Here is a 16,667-nt window from a genome sequence, read left to right as displayed (position 1 = left end):
TTTTGTAAGTACATTCTCCCTGAAGGGCTGTGGGTCTTAAGCATTCTTGTTCTGAAAACGGGTATAGATTTTGACCATGTAAGTCAAAATTAGGTATCGGGAACCCCAGGGGCTTTTAAACTTAACATACTTATCTCTTCAACTCGGAAAGACCGAGTAGAGAAAGAAAAGAAACCAAAAGCTACCATTCGAGCTGAGTTTCAGAGGAATTTGACCTGTATCTGTACTAACAGAACAATTTTCTGGTACAACAAAATACAGGTAGAACGTTTCAATAATATTTTGTCCTCCAAATCCTTTTACTGCCTATGACGTTCAGGTGTTCTGCTGCACGTTCGTGACACAGACGGCCCAAGTCGGAAGCATTCGTACATAAATTAAGTTCCGGAAATGCTACTCGGACAATACCGTCTTGTGCACGTTTCAGACATCCTGCTGGATTCGAAAGCTGCAGGATGAGAGGCCCTCTGTCATTATCCGCTTTCGTTCTCCTTTCTGTCTTTGCAGTGTCATTTTGCAAAGATAATCAGGATACAGGCAGTGAAACTATTGTGAGAGCCCGTCTAGAGGTGAGTTGAAGTCAGCTTGTTTATTAATCATGTTAAAACACACCGACTTTTCAAGAGTTAAAGGTTCGACCAGTTTCGATCTGTTAAACAGCTGTAAGATTCATTGTAAAAGCAGTGTTGGTGCAGTTTTAATTGTTGTTCTAGTAGAGAGCTTCCTGTGATGTAATTGTATTTTTTTTTTTTGGTGCCTTAGCAGCCGTCGAGAACCTAAAGAGTACAAAACTGCAGCTTTTGAACGCGTGAATTATTTCTTTTTAATTATTGAGCTTATTTCTTTGTATGAATCGTCTTCAGAGAAGCCAGTTAGATTATTCTTTTAATCAAATTAGGCTTGCCTCAGAGAGTTTCTCTCTATTGGATCGATCAAAATTGATAAAATCGCTGTGAAATGACTAGTTACTGAAAAATCGGAAATAAAAGATTGCATTCCTGCTAATGTATTCCTTGATTCCATTGTTACAAGTAGTTTTTACTCCTTTAATATTTTATTGTTTGCGGTCATTGTGGTGAAACCTCGTCTTTTTCAATGGCCAGAGAGGTCGTAATTTTGCTGTTCATTAGGCAATATGTGATGACTATTCCGTCATTTCAGGAAGAGGGAGGCTATTTCATAAAGACAGTGTTGAAAAGGGGCATTATAATTATGCATATGAGCCTCTAGGGGAGAATCAGTTAAAATTTCTTAAAGAAGTGATTTTTTCTTGTTTTAATATTGTGAGACAAAATTAAAACAGGGTACTGGAGAGTGATACCTTGAAAAATTGTGGCTTGGCAATGATTCCAACCAAACTTGAAATTTGGTCACCCTATCCAATAATTCATGTTGTTGATAATGCAATTATTTTGGTAAATTACTTTCATGATTTTGTGGCAAAAACTGTAGAGTCTTAATCTTGGATTTTTAAACAAGGGTCTTGGTGTCTCAGTGAGTTTTGGATTTCACCATTAAAATCTGAGCCTCTGATCCTGAAAACTGAGATTTTTACTTTTTTTTTCCGCTGATAACAAGACAAATAATACCAAACTGCAGAATTTACTATGTTTCTCAAATTACTAATATTCCTCTTGATGGGGTGGTTTCAAGGTCAGAAGTAGAGGGAACAAAGGATGCATGCTATTATTTGTGTGTGTGTGTTTGTCCTTACAGTTGTTTTTAGGCTGATTTTAATATTTTGGAAAAAGTATATTGATACAGCTGAGTAAAGCTTTTGTGAGAAATATAAGTGACTAACAAGTAGCTTCACCTCATAATAGCCATACACTATCCAGCAAACAGGAAATGAGAATACTCAAACTTATCAGGTAGAAGTTGTTATCTTACTCTAACACCAAATTACGTATGATGCACGATCCTCGCAGTAGAGAGCACTATTTATGCAATAGCAAAAATCAGACTTAAAAAAAATCAGGCCTGTATGGGATTTTTTTTTTTCAGGTCTGATTTTCGCTATTACATAAATAGCGCTCTCTACTGCGAGGATCGTGCATCATATATATCTAATACCACAGTTCAAAATATATAAACTTCATATATTCATTGTATCTAACATCAAATTGTTGTGACTAACTTGCAAGGAAATATGTAGCAACCAGAGGGTAGAATTAACAATCAGATTATGGGAATTAAACGGTTAAGGTATCAGACTTTTTTACACATCTTTTGTAAAGGAAAAAAGGTTTACATACTCAGTCTCAAAGTACTCATTTTTTTTTTCTTTTACAGACTTGTGGTGGATGACGTTTGAATCGCCTCCCTGAGGTAAGATTTACTCCTAAGTTGCATTCTCTTAAATTAGCTTGGTTAAAAAGAAAAAAGAATTCTTGTCAACAAGTTTCTTTCTGTCATAATCTTGTGTATGTGTCAATGGAAATCCCACTTTCTTTTTTGCTAGGTGTTAGGTTACATTGTTACGCCCTGTTTTTTTTTTAGTAAGCTCAGCATCTAGAAGTTCAGTACTGCAGTAATAATAATAATAATAATAGTAATAATGATAATATTTAAGATCTATATTGCACATTTTCTATAAAATAATCAATTGAAATGCACATTACAAACATAACAAACAGAAAATAAGAACCTATTTACAATCACTATGAAATCGAAGACAAAAACTACACTATTACAATTGGCTATAAGAAGAGTAATTTGCAGAAAAAAAGAAGCCATTAAATATAAAATCTAAATATAAACTAGTCGCACTAACAAAATGCCTTGCTGAATAAAAATGTCTTAAGTTTCATTTTAAAATCACTTTTGGTGCAATCAGATCTAATGCTTACGGGAAGACCATTCCAAAGCCATGGCACTGCTGTCACGAAGGATTGATGCCCCCTTTAGTAAGGCCCTCAGTAGAAATCAAAACTGTCTATGGTATTATATCAGAGTTAAGCTAGCCTGTCCTACACTTTTTAATCAGTAGAATAAATTATGTTCCTTTTATACTTCAACAGGTGAAGGCTTTCATTTCAGAGCTTTTGCCTTTCCAGTATCCTTTTAGTGTTAGCCATTAATGTAATTTGAAACTTGAAAATGGTAACAAGAAAACAAGAAGGAATTAGGTGAATAAAAAGAGTTCTGATTTCCCCATCTTTTCAGGGAAGGCTTTTCCTTTAACTAATTTATTCTTGTTTTTCTTGTTTTCATTGTTCCCACAAATAGGGTAGCCCCATTTTCTGCCTATAAACACACACACACAACCCACAATTCCTTCATTTGTTCTGACAAAGGGCTAACACTCCAAACATCAGCTTTAAAACTCTTTACAGTGGCACCACTACTCCTAAATGCTCCATGCTTAGGAAACCAGGATAACCTGCAGAAGTGTGGAGGATGGGGCACAAATGCTGACTTCACACGAACTTGTCTTAAACAGTATTTTCTCCCATCTATAATTTACCAAAACATGTCAGTTTTATTCCTTTATGATGAATAGCCATGATGTGAACATTAAGTACATTCCTGGTAAAGACCCAACCATGGTGTTCTTAAATGCTGACAACAAGGTGGTGCTGGTGAGTTAACCATTTTTACCATTTCACTGCTATGAATGGTGGCATTGTTTTCTAAAAGTCTAAAAATCTAACTTTATCTGACAAAGGTTTTGATGTCTGTCTGTACAGACACTGACACCTCTTAGTCATCTGACAGCTCACAGTTGGTCTGGTTTCTATTTGGTGTTCCTCCACACAGGAGGAAGATGTTTCAGAAATGAAGACAGAAGAAATATCCCAACTTTTAGAGAAGCACGGATTGCCTAAGTCAGCAGAAGCCAGGAGTGAAGTTCCCGAGGAGCCCGATGAGCCAGAGGAACCAGAAGAGCCGGAAGAGCCAGAAGAAGAGGAGCCAGAAGATGACGAAAGTGAAGAATTTGATGAAGAGGAAGATGAGGGAGATGATACTTTAGACCATACTGAACTTTAGATTCTTTTTCTTCTAATATCTATGAGCAGGATAATTTGGGTAGAGTGTAGGTTTTTCAAGTGGCCGTACATGTTCACATAAATTCATTTCCTTGTATTTTACAGGCAAAAAAAATTAATATAAAATTTACAAATTTGTGTTTCTAGACTATATCTTTCATATTTCTTTAGTATAATTTACAGCACAAATTGTCAGTAATGTAGAGAAGACAAAGTGTTTGGTATGACAGCTTTCGCGTCACCCCAGACTGTGAAGGTGTTTAAGAGAACATGACACAGTTGTGGATAAATTAAGTTTTAATTTCACAACTGTTGAGAAACACTCTTGCTACTTTATGAGAATGGGTTCTTGCCATGGAAGTTGTTTCAATGCTTTGTAACTGAAAGAATAAAATGATTTGAAACAAAAATGAAGTCATGATATGTATTTATTAAAAGGAATGGGTAACAAATTCTCCTGGGCCCAGTTGTTCGAAGGCTGATTGGCACTAACCCAAGGTTAAATTCTAATCAGGGTTTCTTTAATCCTTTGTTCAAGTCTTTTTTGGGATAATACTCCTTACACTTTTTAGAGCATCCAATCACCAAGTTGTAGACAAAAAGAATTCCACTGAATTTCCTTTTAAAGCTTTGAGATCTGAAATCAGATTTTACAGTAACCCTGGGTTATCTTAACCCAGCTTTGAACAACTCGGCCCTGGTCTACAAATATCCCCTTTTCAACATGAAATGTATAGATACAATGAATATATGAAGTTCATATATTCATATATTGCATAGATAGCGCTCTCTACTGCGAGGATCATGCATCATACATATCTAATACCGCAGTTCAAAATATATGAACTTCATATATTCATTGTATCTGATTTATCATCACAGGTTTATTACGAATCAACTTAATGGCCTGCTCCCAGTTGGCTTGTTAGCTCAATTGGTAGAGCGCTGCACTAGTATTGCAGAGGTCAGTGGTTCGAATCCCGTACAGGCCTGATTTTTTTCAGGTCTGATTTTCGCTATTGCATAAATTGCGCTCTCTACTGCGAGGATCGTGCATCATACGTATGAAATGTATAGAGAACTATACAGAGAATATGCATACTGATGCTAGGTGTAAAAAGTAAAAAGTTCATTTCTGCCATTTTCTTGATTCTAGCCAAGAATTCTTAGAGTAACACTGATGTACTGCAGGAGCTCCATGAGTAATACTTTTCAAGCACCTCATTTAAGGGACTCCTGCAGCATCTTGGCATCATTCAAAGAGTTCCCTGCAGTGTGCCTAGGAAGGAGTGGTATATGTTCATTTCCTGAACATCTCTTGATTATTCACCAAGGAGTGAAGCAGGTGTTCCAAGGGCTGTTGATGCTATTTCTTAGGCAAACCTGAATCATTTTAATCAAGCTTGAAGGCTCCCAATTGCTGATTTGAATTGTGTAGTCAATATTGTTAGGAGACTGCAAGCTCATTTTGGACAAATGGCTGACCCTCAAAATGTCTGCTTTAGAAACTCTTCACAGTGACCATTATTAGTCACCAGTCTTTTGCAAATTGACCTACCCCCCTTCTGTTAACTTTTCTCATGTTTACTCAAGAATTATTGACAGCAATTGAGAATTGGTTGGCAGATAAATGATAACTTTAACCTCTGGATTGGACTAGCTTGAGTTCTGCCTTTGCTAATTGTTGTGTAAAGCAATGGACTAAGTCTTAAAGATAATAAGAAAACTCAACAGAGATTTATTTTCCCACAATATGTCGGCTCCAATGTGACACATCAATATGAGGCTGACAAGTGACAGCCTGAATTCTAATGTCATACACCACACTGATACGTGTGCCACAACAATTTGATTGATTTTAACAATTAAGCTTTAGTTATATGCACAAAAACAATGTGTTTCTATTCTGACTATAATCAAGCACAAACAATTGTGCTTGTTTCATTATCTTCATTTAAAGACATTTTGTTGTACGTATGATTCAACACCGAAGATGGCTATTTAAAATTAAACCTTAAGTGGTGATGATATAAGTTTTACAAAATGTTTTTTAATATGTAAGTAAGCAAATATGTTCTATAATTAATAATAGAAGCTCTTAATATAGGGTATAAAATATAAAGGGAAAAATGTTAAGCAACCATTTGCAATCTTATTACCTTTAAAAATTGGACAAACTGCACAAGAACTGGGAATAGTGGCAAATATGTAAGGATTATAAAGATGGACACTGATGATGATGTTGATAGCAGTGCGTGTGGTGAGGACAATGATGAATTTGTAAATACTATCCAAGATATTACCTTTAAATAATCTTTATGCCATATATTTTGCTCAATAAGAAAGAAAAGAAATCATTATTAACAACAAACCTATATTTACACTGAGCAATTGTGCCATGTATTTGTGACAATGATCATAAAATTGTAAGTACTTTCAATTATTGCTAACTATGATCTTGTAAACATTCATTTAGGAATTCTATCACAGTCTGCGCAAATTCTTTTGGTTTCTCTGAATGAAGCCAGTGACCACTGTCAGGGATAAATTTAATGTCTGCTCTGGGAAACAGTTTGCGAATTGCAGGAAACTCCTCCACTCTGAAAAAGAAATAATAAGTTGTGTCTCTTAACACATGATATTAGACGAACAGGAAGAACTGCACTTGATAGTTATGTCCATTCAGTTACTATGAACAACATGGTATTTAAATAATACATGTCTTGCCACTTAGAAAATGAATCCCAACCTATCAGTGATTGATTTTAACTGGTTGATTTGGCATAACTGTGAAATTTAGAGTGTTTTTACAAAATTTAAATGACAAAACAGTCTGGGCCAGTCTTAAGTATATTTGGGATCCTCAGAGTAATCATTCAATAATTAAAAATCCCTACTCATGAACTGAGAAGCTTCTCTTCAAACAGTCATATTTATATTCCTGCTGAAAATAAAAGTGCATAAAATGAAATTGGCAAAAATAATTGACAAAAAATGATTTTCATGACAGTAATCTTTACTGTCACTGTTTACTTTATTTTAATCTTTCTTTTTAATGTTATAACTGTTGGAGCCACAAATCTTTCAAGGTTCACAGCACACTGTCAATTACTTTGAAACACCATAATTGCACTTACTGGATGTAGTCTGATTTCGCTCCACCAACAAAAAGTGTCATTCCCTCAAACTGTTTGTGAGGAAAATTTGATGGAAAGCCAGCAACTTCAGATATGTTATTCTCCAAGGCTTCCAGGTTAATTCTCCACTTAAAACCAGCTTCACTTTTGATAAGGTTGGTAAGAAAGAATGACCTTAAAAATGCATTCTACATCAAACAAGCAGAAAAGATAGAATGACTTTTGTGTCACGATTTGAGCCTCATATCAACCTAACCAACTACACCTAAAGATCAGTATGTACATTCTCCATACTATTCTTTATACATTTACTAAGGTGCCGATAAAGGAGAATTTGTTTAACAATCAAGAGCTTGTTTAGTTGATGATCATTTCCTTTATTCTTGTGACATTAATATGATTCAGGGTGATACTGTTAGGAGAAATTAGATACTAGTCATGCTTAACCCTTTCACTCCCAAGATCTTATTAGCAATTCTCCTTACTGTCTGCCATACAGTTCTCATAATGTCAGTTTGGAGAATTTGATATTGAATCAACTGATAAATCCCTGATTTTCTCTTTTCCTTATTCTCATTATTTGTCTGCTTGATATTGTATTGATATTGTAAGGAGAAATTCTGTCTTGGTTGCTCATGGTGGTTAAAGGTTAAAAGTGAAAGTGTTACAAGACAACAATACTTACAGGTACAACATACATCAACATCTTTTCAGCATCTTTCTTATCCTTGATGAGATTTAAATTCATTGCCCGCTTTGTTGCAAGATAGCGTGGAATATCTTCATCTAAATACAGTTTTGTAGGGGACATGTCTACCACTATAAGACTGTCCACAAACTCTGGATGAGACAGAGCAAATGTCATGGCAGTTTTTCCTCCCATACTGTGACCCATTAAAACTGCTTTTGAAAGGTTCAGTTCTTGGAACAAATGCCATACATCCAGAGATTGATCAAAGTAGTTCATGTCTGGACTATGATCACTTTGTCCATGATTCCTTGCATCAACAGTAACTACCTACAGTAAGAGAGTGTGAAATTCTGAGATCAGAAGGCTGTTTGCTTAACCATCTGCCTTTTAGTTATCATCTGTTGAAAGGAATGATTATCACAAAATTTTACTTATATCATTCTATAGGTAAATTCGTATCTTAGTTTTTCAGTCTCCCTTTCAATTTCCATCTGTGGTGAACAAAATAAGTATCAGATGACTTTCTTACTATCTGACTAACTGACAATATGATTTCTGTCTGTCCATCTGCATCTGGCAGGACAATATGAAACATAAAAAACCTTTAAATGTAGAGATTATGTACTAAAGGGCAATTTCTAATTCTCTGTGTGTGTGTGTGTGTGTGTGTGTGTGTGTGTGTGTGCATGCGTGTGTGTGTGGCTGTCTATGTGTCTGCCTGTTTGTTGATCAATCTCTGACAAACAGAAAATCAGTGAAGAGTGCTGTGACTGTTCACCTGGACATTTTTGTATCCCAAAGTTAATTATTGATTATGTAATTTCCTTTTTATTTTCCACTCTGAGCATAGAAATTGTCAAGTGTACAATTCAAGTAATTTAAATTTTAAAGTGTCACCTGGAAAACCCATGGCAAAATTGCTTAAATTATTTTTGAACATAGTGACAGTTTTGGAAAAACTGATAATACAGAAGGATGCTGGTTGTGTACCTTTCTGTCAGTTTCCCTGTTAAATAACTTGGCCAGTGTCCTCCAGTTTGTTTTTGATCCAAACAGGCCATGCAAAATAACTATAGGTGGTAAATCTTCCCCTTCAGAGGTTGCATCTAAGCTCTCATAAGCTAATTTAACTGCTGAACTAAAAAGACCAGCAAAGTTACATAATAAGAAAAAAATACGTTTTGATTAGGTAACGTCTTTCTTGTGCGGCTCTTAGCCGCTCCAGTTCTAGTTCTAACATTTTTTTTCTAGTTCTAACAATTTTTTAGGTTTGATTTTGATCCAGAAAGATATCCTCGTCAACCACTTTGCTCTAATCAAACAAAACTGGCAGCAGTACACAATGAGGATATTATGTTTGATCCACCCTTCCGGTCAATGTTTATAAACAACTTCCTTAAATGGCAATTTTTGTAAGTTGGTTAAAGACAAGTTTCTCACCTCCCATTTATTGTGCTGTAATGTGAAAAACTTTGCCATTGCGGTAAGTAGCCTGTTTCAGCACGCAAACGACTATTACAAACAAAATAACACAACCTCTTGAGGCGTAAAAAGTTCATAATCGGTTTCAACTGTCCATCAATGCAAGGCGTCCCAATCAGCTGGCCTTAATAAATACTTTTACTAGGAAGCCAAGCCTTCATAGATAGGTTGATAACAATCTGGGTCGAGCTAAGCCCCACCTCGAATGCCCCACGTGATCACAATTTTCTACTCTTCTCAAGCTTACTTCCTGTGAGAAGCAAAAGGGAAATATTCCCTTTTCTATTTAAGCTTGTATAGTTATTTTAAATGCGTATTCAGATATGGCTGCCAGGGATTATGATCATTTGTTCAAGCTCTTAATCATTGGGGATAGCGGTAAGTGAGAGGAAAATTCTGACTTCAATAAGGAAACCGGAATGGGACATAGCTAAGTTGAAAGTTGTAAACGTTAACGTCGCAAAAATTGCCAATGGCAGCAGAACAAACCGTTGTAGTTGTAAATTCATACAGAAATGTCTAGGTCTTTTATAGCATGCTGAATAAGGCTGATATGTTTCAGCTGTCCTGATAGGAGGGCGTCTATTCACAATCATTGCCTTTGTAAACAAACTGGCCATAATCGCTTGTGCGAACACGAATGATCATGTGTCGATGACTTATGGCGTTGTGGACGAGTTTTGAAACCAATGAGAATTAGTTCAGTGGTTCCTTGGTGGAGCTAGGTATATCTAAGCAATTCTCTAGGTTTTCTGTCAGCTTTTATGTTTACACAACTATATTGTCAAGAGTTTAACAACATTCAAATTATATTTACAAACAGCTGATTCTAGCAGTGTGTATCGTGTTATTAATATTGCAAACTTGTGCAGAAAAAAGTCGCATGTAAAGCTTCTCTGTTAAGAGAAAGGAAACCAAAGTAAAAATCCCGGGAGTCATAACCGAAAATGGGACAAATTTTAGCTCAATTTCACGCTAAATTTCACCTTACATGTATCTAAACCTTGTATTTGACGCGCGCACTTCATTTGAAAATACGTTGACCGTGATGTAATATTGTACAAACGAACAGTTAGTGCTTTTAAAATCTTTTAATAAAAAAGACCAGTGTGGGTGTTTAGCAAGTAGAAAAGTGTAGTTAAGAGGAAAGAATCATTTGGCATTCAAACAAAGGTGTTTGAATCAGTTTGACCTCATGACTTTGGTGTGATGCTTTAGCCCCTAGCTTACACTCTTACACTTACTCTGTGGAGGCCCTAAGGGAAAATATTTAGTTTAGTCAGGTGAATTTATTAGCTTCGCCGACCGGCAGGGACACCGCAACAGCTTGTGCCAATTACTGCGGTGCCAGTAAACCCACCCTTCCCACCCCAGGGGAGGACATCCATCACACAGTAATCTCGTGTGTAGGAAATTAATGTCTCCTACCCCCAACCCTGCAGGAGACGGGACCTCCATTTATTCGTCCCTATCCGAGAAGACTAGAATATCTAACCATTTCTTGATGTTATAGAAAGGTAGCAAATTCCTCTCAATTTTTTTAAGACCTTGAGTGTTGGTCCGGCCGGGGCTCGAACCCTCGACCTCCCGCACAACAGTCCAGCGCACTATCCATTGGGCTAACTGGGCGGCATATATTCTAAGGTCAGCAGAGAAGCTTTCAGTCAAGGGTGATAGAGGCATAACATTGAAATATCAGCTTCCTAAATTAGTATTACTTATGTAGGCTGTTAATTTCAGTATGATACAATGAATATATGAAGTTCATGTATTTTGAACTGCGGTCGTGCATCATACATAATTTCAGTATATTTTAAACTTTGTAGTACTATGCTGGAATCTCAATCCAGTCTTGTACATTTAGAGTGTGTACAACAGTGTAACCAGATAGGCACAGAAATTTTTCTTAACTTTTAGTTTTGTTGTTCTCTTCTTAGGTGTTGGAAAGAGCAGTTTGTTACTCAGATTTGCGGATAATATGTTTTCAGGTATATACAAGAGATATTTATCTTTTGATCTCCTAAGTTATATCAGAGAATGGGGCTACATTTACTTTCAAAATGAACAGAACTGCTGGTGATGTTTTGCATGTTCTAGCAATGGTTTCTGAGACCAACAGAATTACATTCATTTGTGACTTCTTATTGCTTACTCAAGATTGGCCAAATAAAGGGGTGCTACATGTATGTGTCTGAAAATTTTATACGAGCAACAGACAAACATGTATTACAGTGTAATTTGGTAATATCAACTAAGTTGAAATTGTAAATTGGCCACCATAACGAATTAAAAAGCTGACGTTTCAAGCATTAGCCCTTCATCATTCGCTCTGACGAAGGGCTAACACTCAAAACATCAGCTTTTTTATTCATTAGGGTGGCCAATTTACAATTTCAACTTAGTTGATATAACCAAATTACCTTGTCACCCCCACCAACGCAGCACCACAGTTTCTTTAGAAACTTTCAGCCTTTATTCTTATATTACTGTGTAATTTTCAGTGAACTGAAAAGGGCTGACTTACCTCTCTCCCATTCTATTTCTTGAACTAGATTAAGTTGCTGATTGTTGTTGATATATACATTGTGGAGGGGGCATTGGGTTTTTCAGTTTTGGCCACTTTTTAGATCAGTTTTTCGGTTTTTTTTGGTGCCAAAAAAACATCAGTTTTTCAGGTTTTTTTGGTGCTAAAAAACATCAGTTTTTTGGTTTTGGTGTTCATTGTATTTTCTGTTTTTCTGCTTTTCTGTTTCAAAGCATTTTGGTTTTGGTTTTTCTCAGAAATACTAATAGGTGTTTGGATTTGGTATCCAGTGTGGTTTTATTGGCTTTTCCTATTTGGGTTCTGGTTTCTCTTTGATCTGGGCAGCAATTATGTGCCTCCACTGATCTTGAATAGCCACAAAACCAGTGAACTCCACTTGTCACCACTGTATGGGATCAATTAGAATTTTTATAGCTGGGAAGTTAAAATTCATTGGCTTTTACGGCTCTGTATGTATTATTCCGCTTTGATCAAGTGTTTTTTTGGTTTTGCAGTTGTCAACTATTTTTCTATGGTAACCGTTTTGGGGTGTCGCAGACCCCAGTGCCCCCTTTCATCATGCATTATTCATTAATCCTGAAGTTTTACCAGATTGCTTTCTTTTGGGAAACTTTTTCTAGGATCCTACATTACAACAATTGGTGTGGATTTTAAGATAAGAAAGATTAATGTGGATGGGGAGATGGTCAAATTACAGATCTGGGATACTGCCGGACAGGAAAGATTTCGTACAATAACATCAACGTAAGAACCTTTCTGCAGTTTCAAATTCATTTTAAATGTAAAATGTATTAAATATTTTTTTTAAAAATACAGGTTACAACAAGCTGATGTATTCAGTACAGAGACATCAGTTTGTTAAACCACAGAGAGAGCAGTTAAACAATCATGGTAGTTAATTGTGGTTAAAGATGAAGAGTAATTCAGTATTGCTATGCTAAGTACCCAAAAAACCTAATTGTTTTCTGTGCAATTCATACAACAAGGGAAATAACAAGCTATACTAAGGTCATGCACATGTACTTAATAACTTAGTGGGAATTGTGGACCTGAAAATGTTAGCCCAGAGATCTTGACATTCAGAATGAGTGCATTAAGGTCCATACACTGCCACCAAACTAAGTATTTTCCTCTTCAGCTTGACCATATGTGGTCAATGAGCTGTTTATTTTATGAGCACTGCTCTGTCTCTTTATTCCTTTCTTCTTTTTTTTTCTTGCTGCACCTTGAGTGGCAGTATGCCAGGCTGTGTAGTTGTTTCAGCACTGCTTGCACCATTGTGCACACCCCTCTTACAGGGATCTTGTAATGTTTTTCAATAACTGAGCATGTAGGGCTATATGGATCATCTAATAACTACTGATGTTACGGCAGGAAATTTTTTCAATGGTAGGGTTTCTACAATTGTGTTCATCTTGGCTAGATGAACAATGCAATGTCCTGTATGACAGTGCATTTACAGTCCTCTTTTTAAATAGAGTAGGTCTCTGGTGAAAATATCACTTAACTTTAATTGATTTATGGCTAATGGTCAAAAGATATTACAGAGGAAAATAAAGTAGATCTCTGGTGAAAATATCACATATTAACTTTTATTCATTTATGACTAATGATCAACAGATATTACAGAGGAACACATGGAGTTATAGTAGTATATGATGTAACAAGTGCTGATACATTTGTAAACGTGAAAAGATGGTTACATGAAATTGATCAAAATTGTGATGATGTCCAGAGAATTTTGGGTGAGTCAGTTTTCATTGCATAATACCTATTTTATTGAAATAAATTTTGGGGAGAATTCTCTTTGTAATTACATTATAAGAGAAGAATCTAAACAGGACTGATATTGCCTGTTCCACTCAGTATTTTGTGGCTTCCAGTAGCTATTTATTTTAATTTTGTTTCTCTTGTTTGCTGTTCATGAATTAATCTTGATGCCATGAATTGTTAATATGTAATGACAACAAAAAAAGGGATAATAGAGCAGAACTTCTTTACAGCACTCCAAGCTACAACTATTTTGGTCAACATGGTGATTGGGAAAACAATTTGTGACTCAATATGTAGTTTGGAGACCTGGATTATGCTATCTTTGGTATCATGCAATTTGCAGCCTTGTAATTTGATCATATTTTTTCCTCTCCCAAGTTGGTAACAAAGATGATAATCCAGAAAAAAAGGTTGTTGAAAAAGAAGATGCTGTGAAGTTTGCACAACAAATGGGGATCCAAGTATTTGAAACAAGTGCAAAAGACAACAAAAATGTAGAAGATGTATGTATTGTTCTTCCATATTGTATAATTAGGCCTTCCTTTGTTTTAACAGAAAAATGAAACACTCTTAGTTTGGGTAGTGAGAGAGAGACTGGGATGAATTCCATAACCAGACACATGCAGTGAAACCTGATTAAGATTCTTTTATATCTAACAAGTTTAAGTTCATGTTTTTCAATGATCGTTGGCTATTTTTTCGACAAGGGTTTTTTGTGCTTTTATAACTGCCTCTTGATTTCAGAGTGAAATATACATTTCAAGTAAACAGATAATGCCATATTTAAGATACCCTTACTAACATTCATCAAAAAGTCATGTTGAGATATTGTTGTATAGATTGCCCAATTGATTGGTTCTAGGGTCAAGTGGCTAATCAATCCAGCAGTCAATCAATCAGTTGTTCACTGAATTTACAAATCAATCAACCCTCAACACCCTAAGGTCGGCATACAAATTCTTCATACTGTTCACTATACATTTCCAATGTTATTTATAAGGAGAATTTGTGTAACAGTCAAGAGTTTCATGAGTCAATAATCTTTATAGATGCTTGTCACTCTGAGGCATTAAGGGGTAAATGAACAAATCACTACCTAAACCAGTCAATCATTAAATTGAAAGTTGCCAATCAATCAATCAATTTTCCCATGTGATCAATCAGTGTTTGCTAATCACTCAATCAGTCAGTGACTGAGGCATTGAAATAGTCAGTCAAGCAGCCAGTCAGCCAGTCAACAAGCCATGCAAGACATCTCTTTTTTCCATCCTGTCGTTCTGACCTTTCCGTGTGGCTGTCCATCAGTCCTGTTCATTCTTCAGCCAGTCAGTGAGTCAGTCTGAACTTTATGATTTGGTTAAATTCATTCTTGAACTAGCAAGCACCCAGACTTATTTTGTTTTATTTTCAACATGATTATTCATAGGTATTCAATGCAATAACACGTATGGTTCTACGACAAAAGAAGGAACAACAAGCAAAGGCCAATGAACAATCTGGTGTTATAAAAGTAAAAAAGGACAAAAAGAAATCTAGGAAAAAATTTTCATGCTGATGTATAAAAGACCCAGATTCTACATACTTTTATTATCAATGCAGTGTGAACTGTGTTAGAATATGAACCTGTATTTGCCTTTTGGGTAAATTGTTTAGAGGTTGTTTTTAAGCTTGCTTGATGCCTGCAAATGTGACACAATATGCCACATGAATCCGTTAATTCTCAGATATATCCTGTTTTCTTTGCCTTCTTTTCCCATTATGTACAGATCCTACAATTGTGGCTTACTATCCTCTTGAATTTATAGAATGCTGGTAGTTATTGTAAAACTATTGCTGTATTTTTGTGTTTTCTGGCAAAACAAAAATGAAAATGTATAAGTGTACATGTAGAACTGTATAAACTTTTTTTTTCCGTGTCAAAAAGCTATGAGCTGGCCATGTTTGATTTCTTGTGTTGCAGATAGTACTTGTAGATGATGCTAGCACCATGTGTTACAAAGGGAGAGAGTACAAAATCAATAAATAATAGCCACACAACAATAGACATTGTAGAGCAACCCAAGATTGGTTTTACCTAGTAAGTTCTTTAGCATTGATCAGCAATAAACTTCAGCTGCCGGAAGCAGTTATTTACTTTCCAGCCTTCATAAACATACACGTCTTACAAGACAAGTTGCCGGTCTCAGAAAAAAATCAGATCAAGACCTACCTGCTAAACTGGGAAAGGTGGGGTGAGGTTTGTTCAACACTTGCTTACAGAGAAATGCATGCATGAACTTACAAATACATTTTCATCTAGTTCTCTCTTTTCCCAGGAAAGTCCTCTTCCAACCAAAATTTAGCCTCTGCTGCAATATTATTTTACTAAATGAAGTAAAGGACCAGTATTAGAGTCTTTGAAAACTTGACCTACCGGTATTTTTATTTATAAGAAGCTTGTTTGGTTGAAAAGTGACTCCCCATTGCTGTTTCCTGGTCATAAAACCAGTAACTTGCTGAGTTGATGATGATATTTGCTATTAACACTTCCAGTCCTTAATTCTGGAATTACAGGTTTATTAATTAAGTCAATAACTTCTTGTGGTGAACATTTTATAGTGTTTCTCATTAACACTGCATTAATAATTTTCAAATACAATAAAATCCCCACCTTCCCACTACATGTAGACTTGGACTGTTTTTTTTTTTTTTAAAGGGGGTGGGGGTATTAGCTGTGAAGTTGTTCATTTAAACTTCAGCACGTGTATGTGTATGTGGTTTTTCAGCACCTATTTACAAATATAAATGCTAACTATATCTGACAAGCAATTGTTAAATTCTAAATTCTAACTGTCACTCCATCATTTGTTCATGGCAAGTTTCAGGACTTTCTTAAAGGCCTTTACAGATGTAACGTTTCTCAGGTCTTCATCTAACATGTTCCACAGAGATACTGCTCTATTCTTTTATCATTTAAGATTGTTTTGCTAAAACTTTAAACACAATACCATACACTAGAACCAAAAAAACAAACAAATAACCCAAAGAAAACACCGTTTTGTAATTTACTC

At 35.7% G+C, this 16,667-nt stretch overlaps 3 protein-coding genes across 4 annotated transcripts; 2 read left to right on the top strand and 1 right to left on the bottom strand.

The window, feature by feature from the left end:
* The first annotated feature begins 407 nt into the window (after nucleotides 1–407).
* LOC111338348 (uncharacterized) lies at nucleotides 408–4,399 on the top strand. The gene is made up of 5 exons (XM_088743834.1): nucleotides 408–569; nucleotides 2,293–2,328; nucleotides 3,021–3,055; nucleotides 3,503–3,581; nucleotides 3,760–4,399. The coding sequence occupies exons 4-5, from the start codon at nucleotides 3,546–3,548 to the stop codon at nucleotides 3,988–3,990; spliced, it is 267 nt and encodes an 88-aa protein (XP_088599960.1). The 5' UTR covers nucleotides 408–569; nucleotides 2,293–2,328; nucleotides 3,021–3,055; nucleotides 3,503–3,545; the 3' UTR covers nucleotides 3,991–4,399.
* Nucleotides 4,400–5,697: 1,298 nt separating this feature from the next.
* Nucleotides 5,698–9,443, bottom strand: LOC111338347 (sn-1-specific diacylglycerol lipase ABHD11). Of its 2 annotated transcripts, none has more exons than XM_022944821.2 (5): nucleotides 9,258–9,443; nucleotides 8,808–8,955; nucleotides 7,812–8,144; nucleotides 7,127–7,314; nucleotides 5,698–6,589 (listed from the first exon to the last, which is right to left on the bottom strand). In XM_022944821.2, exons 1-5 carry the CDS (start codon nucleotides 9,374–9,376, stop codon nucleotides 6,436–6,438), a joined length of 942 nt encoding a protein of 313 aa, XP_022800556.1. In that variant the 5' UTR covers nucleotides 9,377–9,443; the 3' UTR covers nucleotides 5,698–6,435. The 2 variants fall into 2 exon arrangements, with proteins under 2 accessions (XP_022800556.1, XP_022800558.1); XM_022944823.2 differs by having other exon boundaries at nucleotides 8,808–8,950; nucleotides 9,258–9,399.
* Nucleotides 9,444–9,519: 76 nt separating this feature from the next.
* LOC111338340 (ras-related protein Rab-35) lies at nucleotides 9,520–15,739 on the top strand. The gene is made up of 6 exons (XM_022944815.2): nucleotides 9,520–9,677; nucleotides 11,237–11,287; nucleotides 12,465–12,588; nucleotides 13,465–13,589; nucleotides 13,996–14,120; nucleotides 15,044–15,739. The coding sequence occupies exons 1-6, from the start codon at nucleotides 9,623–9,625 to the stop codon at nucleotides 15,170–15,172; spliced, it is 609 nt and encodes a 202-aa protein (XP_022800550.1). The 5' UTR covers nucleotides 9,520–9,622; the 3' UTR covers nucleotides 15,173–15,739.
* Nucleotides 15,740–16,667: the final 928 nt, after the last annotated feature.

The sequence above is a fragment of the Stylophora pistillata genome, chromosome 13 (genome assembly GCF_964205215.1).
Source record: "Stylophora pistillata chromosome 13, jaStyPist1.2, whole genome shotgun sequence".
NCBI classification, from domain to species: domain Eukaryota; kingdom Metazoa; phylum Cnidaria; class Anthozoa; order Scleractinia; family Pocilloporidae; genus Stylophora; species Stylophora pistillata.
The sequence above is the reverse complement of the archived record's forward strand: the minus strand, read 5'-3'. Positions and strand labels throughout refer to the sequence as shown.

Bases quoted from the DNA above. Each gene is read 5' to 3' on its own strand.
- LOC111338348 (XM_088743834.1), top strand. From the start codon at position 3,546: ATGGTGTTCTTAAATGCTGACAACAAGGTGGTGCTG. The intron at 3,582-3,759 runs GTGAGTTAACCA...TCCTCCACACAG, and splicing joins CTGACAACAAGGTGGTGCTG to GAGGAAGATGTTTCAGAAAT.
- LOC111338347 (XM_022944821.2), bottom strand. From the start codon at position 9,376: ATGAACTTTTTACGCCTCAAGAGGTTGTGTTATTTTGTTTGTAATAGT. The intron at 8,956-9,257 runs GTGAGAAACTTG...TGGTCTTTTTAG, and splicing joins TACAGCACAATAAATGGGAG to TTCAGCAGTTAAATTAGCTT. The intron at 8,145-8,807 runs GTACACAACCAG...CTCTTACTGTAG, and splicing joins ACAGGGAAACTGACAGAAAG to GTAGTTACTGTTGATGCAAG.
- LOC111338340 (XM_022944815.2), top strand. From the start codon at position 9,623: ATGGCTGCCAGGGATTATGATCATTTGTTCAAGCTCTTAATCATTGGG. The intron at 9,678-11,236 runs GTAAGTGAGAGG...TTCTCTTCTTAG, and splicing joins CTTAATCATTGGGGATAGCG to GTGTTGGAAAGAGCAGTTTG. The intron at 12,589-13,464 runs GTAAGAACCTTT...AATGATCAACAG, and splicing joins TTTCGTACAATAACATCAAC to ATATTACAGAGGAACACATG.